This window comes from Haliaeetus leucocephalus, unplaced genomic scaffold, assembly GCF_000737465.1.
Source record: "Haliaeetus leucocephalus isolate CR32 unplaced genomic scaffold, Haliaeetus_leucocephalus-4.0 Scaffold395, whole genome shotgun sequence".
NCBI lineage: Eukaryota > Metazoa > Chordata > Aves > Accipitriformes > Accipitridae > Haliaeetus > Haliaeetus leucocephalus.
The window spans coordinates 2,076,153-2,085,625 of NW_010972831.1; the positions used below are offsets into that span (position 1 = coordinate 2,076,153).

Here is a 9,473-nt window from a genome sequence, read left to right on the forward strand (position 1 = left end):
ATAAGTTCCCTGTGAGCTCCCTGGAGGAAGCTGCTTTCTGCACAGGGGTACCTTGCATCTGTGAGTGAGTTGGTTGAAAGGATTTTGACAGGCAACTTTCTTCCATAATCCTTAATGGCTTCAAATTTAAGATGTTTATGGCAAAGCTAATCCTACAAAACTCCCTGTAGTTTTAATAAATCTGTCCTCCAGCAAGACTCTTCTGGTGAGATGAGGTAAATCTACTTCTTTCTGCAGTGATAAATATCTGCAGACTGGGCTGTGGGGCAGCTTTAAAGTCACCTGCTTGGTCTACACTTAAAACTGGTATCTCTGCTCAGAGAGCATCTCGCTAAAAGCAAGACCTCATGTGGTTATCAACCTTCATAACCAGTGCTAGGACAGAAAACTGTTGGAGTCGGGAAGTCTCTTGTAGTACAGCTGTTGATGTTGGACACTCCATTTACAGCTGGAAGGTAAGAGAATAAGTCGGGCTGGGATTTCTGGATGTTTCTAGTCCCAATTCCCTTACTCAGTGCAGATTTCTAGATGTTTCTAGTCCCAATTCCCTTACTCAGGGCAACCTAGATGGTACAAGACCCTGAGTAACCTGAACAAGTTTCAAACATCTCCAAGGATAGACAATCTATAAGCTCGAGGGCAGGAGGACACATTCATTGTGCTCCAGTATCTTTCAAAGATGGCTTTAACCTCACAGTATCTTTAGTTTATGTTTGTGCAGGTATCACTCAGAGGGAAGAATGAATGGAGTAATTTCAGAGTTGTTAAGTCCTGTAAAATTACAAACAGCTAGAGACCTCTGAACTTAGAGCACAAGGCAGGCTGGAAGCAGCATATGAATAACTTGCCAGGGGTATTTTAGCATGTTGCAGGTGGGCTGCATGCAGGGCTGAGCCTCTGACCCAGCCCCTCTGTGGGAAGCAGCATATCACACAAAATGCAGGGCTGTGTGGTTAAACAGCCATCGTTAGCCTGGCTGGGAGAGGTGGGAGGTGGGTTAGTCTCCTGGCACCAGGAGCTGCTGGATGGCCCGGGCATCAAGCACCCTGCTTACCTTGGGACGTGAAAGCTGGGAGCTGCCTTGGCACGCTGCCCTGTGTACCTTGTCCTGTATTGGTGGCGACTGCTGATAGTCACAGGAGATTCTGCCCTCTTTAACGTGACACCCATTTCCCTGGTCCCTCAGCCATCTTCTACCCTTGACACAGAAGGCAGTTGTGCCTGGTTAGCACAGTAAGACCTTCTTCTGTATGAAGACAGGCTGTTTGCTGGTTCGCCTGCCAGGCTGTAGAGCATCTCGTGGAGCAGCACAGGTCCGTACAATAGCGGGAAGTGGGAGTGGAGGCTCTTCTTGCTTCCTCTGCCTTGAGGAAGGGAGTAGGGGGGTCCAGATCATAGACCAGTGTACTCTGCTTGCTGTGTGGGAAACTAAGGCTTAGCTGTAGCTTGGTTTTGGGAGAAGACATTAGCCAGACCATGGCTGAAGAGCTACAAGAAGAGCTGCAGGCAGGAGTGGATGTTGCTGGGATGAGCAGGTCAATATAGTATAAGCAAGTGTGAGTCATTCCAGGCCACTCAAATTGAAGTCCTGGGCTGGGCCCTCCTACACCTTCCAGCATGAGCCCTTGGCCTCTTGATCACTACCATAAATGTGGTTATCTAGGCCCAGAACACACCTTGTCCTTATAAAGGCTTGTGAAAATGACTCAGTATTTACAGAAGCCTTTCACATCCAAACCATTACCTAATCCTTCTGAGAAGTGACTGCCGAGAGCAGGCTTACAGGTTCCTGCTCTGCTAGCCTGCTTCCCGCATGGCCGTACCCAGGGTGTGTATGTGGCAGGGCGGTGTGCCCCCGGGGAAAGGGGACAACAGCGATATCCAGGCTCAAAGTGCCACCTGGCAGCTCTGACTGCCCCAGCTGAGGGGCTGCGTGGAGCATCCTGGGCTGCGTGGAGCATCCTGGGCTGCTGCACCCACTCCAAGGATGCAGAGACCCACGTATGGGGCACAGCACGGAGTCAGGGGGGGATGCGAGCCCTTCCCGAGCTGCCCGTAAGGCACGGCAGCTGGTGCAGCAGTTGGCCGGCTGCCTCGCTGTTGCCAGAGGTGCTGCCTGGGTGGCTTCAGCCAGCGGTGGGGTTGTGGGAGCTGGAAAGAAATTATTGCAATATCAAGTGTGATGCTTCCCAGTAACTGAAACGGCCGAGGTGGTGTTTGGCAGCCCGCATGTGAGATGGCTCTGTGCTCCATCGTCTCCTTAATCCCTCTGTTACTGCGGCGCGTCAGGCAGGTAGAAGTGATGCTGTGCATTAACACTTAATCCTCAATGAGGAAAATCCTGTGTGGGAAGAACATACTTTTACCATGTGAGCTTTTAAGTCCTTATCTGTACAGATGCCTTAGGCAGCTGTAATTTTAACATCTAACATATTCTTTAGGCATCTCAGAAGCATGCCCTATGCTTATGTGAAACAGAAAAGATGAACACCCTGTAGCTATGGTATTGTTAATCCATGCGACTAGCTCGTAACCCTAGACCATCTCCACCCTCTTGCTTTGAGTGTCCCTCTCGCCTGCATCACAAAGTCCAACTCTCATCCCGCAGGTGAAAAGCGTCTCTTTCCTAGAAGATTTTTCTCAATCCAGAAAACCCTGATCTTTGAAGAGACGGAGAATACCTCGAATAAAACCCAACCTGCCCCTTCTGCTTGGGGACTGGACCGTGGCGTGATTTCCCAGCTGGCTCCCTCTGGGATCGGAGCAGATGCTGGATGACAGAACAGGACTTTGGGAGCCGGCTGCCTTCTCCTGCCTCTCACTAGAGATGCACGGGAACACCCGAATGTGTGATAGGAAAATAAGTGACTGGGGCGTAACCGAAGTCTCTCTCTTCTCTCTCCCTCTCTTGATGCAGGTTACGGAGCTGAACGAGCCTCTGTCCAACGAAGAGAGGAACCTGTTGTCCGTTGCCTACAAAAATGTGGTGGGGGCACGGCGTTCCTCTTGGCGAGTAATTAGCAGCATCGAGCAGAAGACCTCTGCTGATGGGAACGAGAAGAAGATAGAAATGGTCCGGGCCTACCGCGAGAAGATTGAGAAGGAGTTGGAAGCGGTGTGCCAGGATGTGCTGAGCCTGCTGGACAACTACCTGATCAAGAACTGCAGCGAGACGCAGTACGAGAGCAAAGTCTTCTACCTGAAGATGAAAGGGGACTATTACCGCTACCTGGCCGAAGTGGCCACCGGTGAGAAGAGGGCGACCGTGGTGGAGTCTTCGGAGAAAGCCTATAGCGAAGCCCATGAGATCAGCAAGGAGCACATGCAGCCAACCCATCCCATCCGGCTCGGTCTGGCGCTTAACTACTCGGTTTTCTACTACGAGATCCAGAACGCGCCGGAGCAGGCCTGCCACCTGGCCAAGACGGCCTTCGATGACGCCATTGCCGAGCTGGACACCCTCAACGAGGACTCCTACAAGGACTCAACGCTCATCATGCAGCTCCTCCGCGACAACCTAACGCTCTGGACGAGCGATCAGCAAGACGACGACGGTGGAGAAGGCAACAACTAGACCCCCCCGATGGACTGGCAGCCGCACGCTGATGCTAACTACTGCAGTCTTTATTTTTTTCCCACAAGTGGGGGGGGGTCAGGGGTGGGGGAGGGAAAGGGAGGGGACACCTTCCCCGGGAGGCCCCCCACAACCTGTCTTTGATTGCCTCGTTGACATTTTTGCCAAAACACCACTAGTGGAAGTCAGGCTGGCTGTGCTGGTATGGAATAGCAGCCTCACTGGCATATGGACTGTTCTGTAGATTATTAATACAAGTGGAGCTGTCTTTAATTTAACTTTATCGCTAGAAATAAAAGGGTTTTAAGATGAATTCACGTGGATGGAATGGCCCTCGTTTTTAAGGAAAGCAACGCAAGAAAAAAAAAAAAAAAAGGAGTTCTGTGGTTCCAGTAAGGCTTTGTGCGTTTGTTTCTTCAGTCCAAGTGCCGTGTGTCCGTACCACGTCGCGGGGTGTCTCTCTGCAGCGCTCTGCCTGGCAGGGCGTAGCTTAAAATCCCCAAATTGAGAAGGAATTAAAAAAAAAACCAAACCAAACTAAAGAATTCGGGGCTTGCAAAGCCCTGGGATTTAGGCCATCCAATTTTTTTTTTTTTTTTAAGATATGTATTAGGGTAGCTTACAGTATTAACACTAAATTGCAGTTTACAGTATTTCTACATTACAGCCATATGACATCAAGCCTTTGATTGTCTGTTTTTTCTTTTGCTAGTTCTTTTGGCTTGCCTTCCTGATCAGTCCTCGCCTGTGGACTGGCTTTAGCTATTCTGTGTCGCCCAAGGCAAGAAGACCGCCCGCCCGAGGAACATCAAAGCTGCTCTAGTTTTTTGGTCAACAGCTTAACAGGTGCTTGGCTAGCGGCTGTTTCAACTATTTTAAGTCCACAGCAAAAGGTTTAAGAACTTAATTAGACAAGGGGGAAGTGTTTAAACTTAAAATGCCACTTAAATAAAAAATAATAAAAAAAAAAATTTAAAAAAAGAGCATTCAGGTCTGTATGTCATGTACTGTGTTTGGTATTTCAAAAGACCATCCTGATTTAAGGTGCCACAGCTGCTTCCTCAGGGATTGCACTGCCATTTCACTCTGCCTGACTTTCTCCCACTGTACCATGAGGTTTGTCAGCAGATCTCTAGCACCCAGGCTCCCTTGTTTGTCACCAGGGAAGCCGGGTGCGTTTTCCTTTCTCCTGGGGAAGCTTGTGGTGTAATGAGTGAACTTCAGGAGCTTAGAAACTAATTTGGTAGAGAAATCCTCAAGGGAAGAGCTACAATCATAGACATTTCTATCAACCATCGGGAGCCCAGGAACTTAGTTCTCTTCTTAGAAAAATCTTTTCCAAGTCTGTCTGATCCGGCTGGGGGTGGGAGACGGGGCATCTGAGTTGCTTAGCAGGTAATATTTACCCCATTTTAAGTAAATTTATTTTTAATTTTTATTTTTACGTCGTTGTTGGAAGTTCACTGCTGTTCTCTGGCTTACGGAGTGCTGTGCCACGTGGCTTTTCACCTAAAGCTGCGCAGTAAGGAAAAATCGCACTCGTGCATTATTATTATTATTTTATTTTTTTAATTTTTTTTGGAAACAGGCTTTCATTGTCCCTTTCGAGAGTCAGTCCGCAAACAGTGCGTCGTGGTGTTGCACACACGGTACAGCCGCTCCTGCTGTCGGGTTGCACGGGGAGACGTCGCTCCAGCTCCCTTTCCACAGTCAAATGAAGCCGCTACCCCAACTCCTTGGGGAGCGAGCGGAGCCGAGGCCAGCGCTCGGCCTCCAGGTATTGCCCTGGCGATGCCGGCAAAGCTTTTTTTTGACCAGGATGTCTTCTCACGCAGAGTCTCGCTCAGCCTCGCTTGCGGCGAGCGAGCAAGCGCATCCGCCTGGTGTACGGTGTGCAGCATCCCGTGGCGAGAGGCTCGTGGTGCCGGTACGTGCCGTGGACTGGAAGATCGCTTTAGGCTTCTTACCTTCCTTTGATTGACCCTCGTGTCCCGTGAGCAGTGTTGTCCCAGCTGTATAATTTGGAAGTGATTTACTGGAATTACAAAACCTATCTTTTTTTTTTTCCTTTTGGCTTTTGCTCTGGCTGCTTTAGGAAACTTATGCAGGAGAGATGGCACAAGAGGGCTAAAAACAGAGTGGGGGTCAGGGACTTGATTTTTAAGCAGCTTGAATGGTTTCTTTCGTTTTTTAAGAGATGCACTTGCCTATGATACTGTCTCTCCAGTGAAATGATTACTGCTCCATTACTCTATTGATACAATATTGTGCATGCTAGTGTCGTATTTCTATACAGTAGCTTGAAATTTATTAACTTATACTGTAGATGTTATGTATTCCTATGACAAAATAGTCTTCAAAAATTTTTTAAAGTTTTTTAATTTATTTTTTTCTTTTGGGGGTAAAGTTTGCTCTACCAAATAGTGATCGTAACAAACTGATCTGTTATGGATGTTGCTATAGTGACATGCAATTATATATGATTTTGTTTTTAAAAAGGAAAAAAAAGCAAAAGAAAACACCAGTGTTAGCTTAATCTTAATGTCTGGTGTTCGTCATGGTGAAATTATAACTATTACAGTGTAGGAGAACAATGACTGTGTTCTTTGAATGAGCCTTTGTTTGTGCTTTTTGTCATGTTATGCAGTGAACTATTTTTAAGGTCTAATCAGTGATTATTTTTCCAACTCCGTGTTTCTGTAAGGAATTATTTCACACACGGACCATTCTTAGCAGTTTTTCCTCAGTGATGGAATATCATGAATGTGAGTCATTATGTAGCCGTCGTACATTGAGCAAATAAACTTACAGATCTGACGTCAGCGCTGCTTAATTGTTATCGCCTGTGTTGAGTTTCTGGGGGGCTCTGTGGGCTGGGGGGGGCTCCCCCTCGCCATTGGGGCTCAGGAGCTGGGGCAGGCAGGGGAGGGCCAGGAGTCCACAGCCTTGATTCTGCTCCCCGGGGTCCATCTCCCTTCCGTCGGCACAGATGGAAGCGGAGATGCCATGCTCCGCATCCCTGCGGGTTAATGGTTCACCAGGTTCCCAGCCTTCCCGGGGCGGAGGCGAAAGCCCTCCCGGGCTGGGGGAGCCATGGGGATGGTCCCTGGGTGCTCCCGTGGCAGTAGGGGTGGGTGGGTGGGTGCCTCCCCGCCTCCCTCCCTCCCTCCCTCCCCGATGGTTTTTCCACTCGAAGCCACGAGCGGTGACTCACGCTGTAAAAATATTCTCCTCCCTTGGAAACCATAAACCGAAAATGCGGCTTGACTCACGCGCCCTGCGAGGGATCTTGGGGGGGGAGTGCAGGACAGACGCCCCCGGGGAAGGGACGAGGAGCAGCTCCCAGGTGATGGCAAAGAGGGGCTGGGGGCTTGCTGAGCCCCCCGCCACGCAGGGAGGGACACCCCACGCCCCACAGGCAGCACCCCATCCCAGCACCGTTGCACGCTGACAGCCCCCTTGCTAAGGCTGGGGTGGCTTTTGGGGAGGCGAGAGCTGCTGTGGGCTCTGCCCTGTGTGGCACCCATGCCTGTCCACTCCGGCATGGCCACAGGAGAGGGGAGGGGGCCGGGGATGCCCCTCGGGGGGGCTTCTTCCCTTAGACACATCTTTGGGCTGACAAATCCAACCGCTGGCCACTGAGCTGCCCGGGGACGGGGGGGTGTGGAAGCAGGACCTGATCCTACCCGGCTAAGCCTGGCCCAGCACCCTCCTGAGTCCAGATTAGCCCCACATCTCCCCCCATCCTGACCCCCCTCCTCCCCTCTCTGGCAGGGCCTCAATTTCCCCACCTGGAGGGGGAAATGGATCCCCCAGGCTGGAGCAGCGCCCGGGGCCCTGGGCAGTGCCCTTGGGGGTGGGGGTGAGGGTGTCAGTGTCCCCCAAAGATGCACCGGAGGGGGCAGAGAGAGAAGGAAAGAGCATGAGCCAGCGGGCAGGGGCTTCCACACTGCTTGCCGGGCAGGATTTGGCCCTAAAAATGGGCTGTTACCTGTGCCCGGGGCTGGGTGCTGCAGTGCAGTGCCCAGGGGAGCACAAATGCAAGCAGAGAGGCTGGGGAGTGGGGGCAGCCCCTGCCTGGCACCCCCAGCCCTTCTCCCTTCCCTGCAGGCAGGGGGGCTTCAGGCAGCTCCCGCTTGTCCCGTCCCTGATGCTGGAGCCTGCCAGATGGATGCCCTCCCAGGAGGCATGAGACCTGCCAAACTCATTGCACCAACCCCTGCTCCAGGTGCTGCAGGGCCGGGTGGGGGGGCTGGTGTTCATCCCTCCCCCCCCCCCCAAACTGGAGTGCCAGCGGCTGCGTTCACTATGGCAACCATCTCCAGCACTCTGGTTGCCGTGGCCACCCATCCCCAAAATGACACACACACACACACACACACACACACACACACACACATGGGGGGGCCCAAACACACGTGTGACCCCCCCCCCCGCCCAGCAGCAGGAGCTGAACCCGGCCCCACCCCGGGCATCGTGCCTGAGACCTGCAAAACTCATTGCACCTCAGACTGCTGGGGCAGAGAGGTTGGGGCTCAGGGAGAAGGGTTTTTTGGGGGGGCACACGGAGCCCCCCGGGCTCAGAGAGGGGCCTCGCAGCTGCGGGATTCCTCCCAGGTCACCGTCTGCCTCCGGGATGACTCAGGGGGGATTAGTGGGATTTGTCCAAGCGGGAACATCGCAGCTGCGGGCCTGGCCTCGGCCATGTAGGGCCGATCCTGCCCAGAGGCACGGGGGTGCGGGGGGCACGGGGCCAGCTGGGGCTGAAAGGCATCAGGGCCATGACACCCCCCCCACGCCAGGTCCAGCCCCCCCAGCGTGGCTGCAGCCCCTGAGCTGAACCCTCCAACCTGCCCAGCCCATCGCAATGGGGTGAAAGGAAGGGGGTACGCGGGGGGGGGGGGGCAGGTTTGGGGCTGGAGGGGCCACGCTGCTGAGGACGGGGGTGTTCTGCCCATGAAGTGCCTGTTTGTCCTCGGGCTGCCCTGCGACCTGGGTGGGTTGTGTATGTGTGCTTGTTTTTCAGGGATGTGGGGACCCAGGATGGTGACACTGGGGTGCTGAGACCCAAAATGTTCAGATTCGGGATGTTGAGACCCAGAGTTTTGGAGAGCGGGGATGGTGAGACCCAGGGTGCTGAGATCTGGGACTTTAGAGACCTGGGATGTCGGAGACCCCGGATGCTGAGACTCGCGATGTGGGAGACCCAGAATTTTGGAGACCAGGCATGTCAGGCACATGGGATGTTGGAGACCTGGGGTGGTGAGACTTGAGATGTAGGAGATCTGGGGTGTTGAGACCCAGATTTCTGGAGACCTGGGATGTCAAAGACCCAGGATGTGGAATACTGGGATGCTGAGCCTGGGATGTTGGAGACCTGGCATGTGGCGACCAGACATTTTGGAGGCCTGGAATGTAAAGACAGGATGCTGGAGGCCAGGATTTGGAGAACTGAGATGTAAGAGACCTGAGATTTGGGATATCCGCGACAGGGAGACTTGGAATGTTGACCCCAGGATACAAAGACCTGGGATGCTGACCCCAGGGTGTGGAGAAGGGCTCGGTGGCCCTCCCGCTGGCCACGCTGGCCCCAGGCAGTCCCGTCCCAGTGCTCTGGTCCAGCCCTGCCGCAGCAAGGAGCCGGTGCCCGCGGTGCGGTTCCCAGCCGGCGTGGCACAGCCGCGGTGCACTGGTGCTGCTGGCGCTCCTGGAGGACAGACACAGGGCATGGGGACAGCTTTCTTTTACCACTTTTTATTCCAGCTGATTCTATCGGTTCCTTCACATTTATTCAAGGCACTCGGTGACCGGGCGAGTATAAAATAGACAATAAAAAGGCGGCTGCAAGCGGGAGTGGGTGTGAGGATGCAGGAGGGCGGTGGCGGTTTCTCTTCTTCCT

General features: G+C 52.9%; 1 protein-coding gene across 2 annotated transcripts; it reads left to right on the forward strand.

Moving 5' to 3' along the window:
• Nucleotides 1-2,911: 2,911 nt before the first annotated feature.
• Nucleotides 2,912-6,407, forward strand: YWHAG (tyrosine 3-monooxygenase/tryptophan 5-monooxygenase activation protein, gamma). Of its 2 annotated transcripts, none has more exons than XM_010573538.1 (2): nucleotides 2,912-4,746; nucleotides 5,163-6,407. In XM_010573538.1, exon 1 carries the CDS (start codon nucleotides 2,912-2,914, stop codon nucleotides 3,572-3,574), a length of 663 nt encoding a protein of 220 aa, XP_010571840.1. In that variant the 3' UTR covers nucleotides 3,575-4,746; nucleotides 5,163-6,407. The 2 variants fall into 2 exon arrangements, with proteins under 2 accessions (XP_010571840.1, XP_010571841.1); XM_010573539.1 differs by having other exon boundaries at nucleotides 2,912-4,420.
• The last annotated feature ends 3,066 nt before the right edge of the window (nucleotides 6,408-9,473 follow it).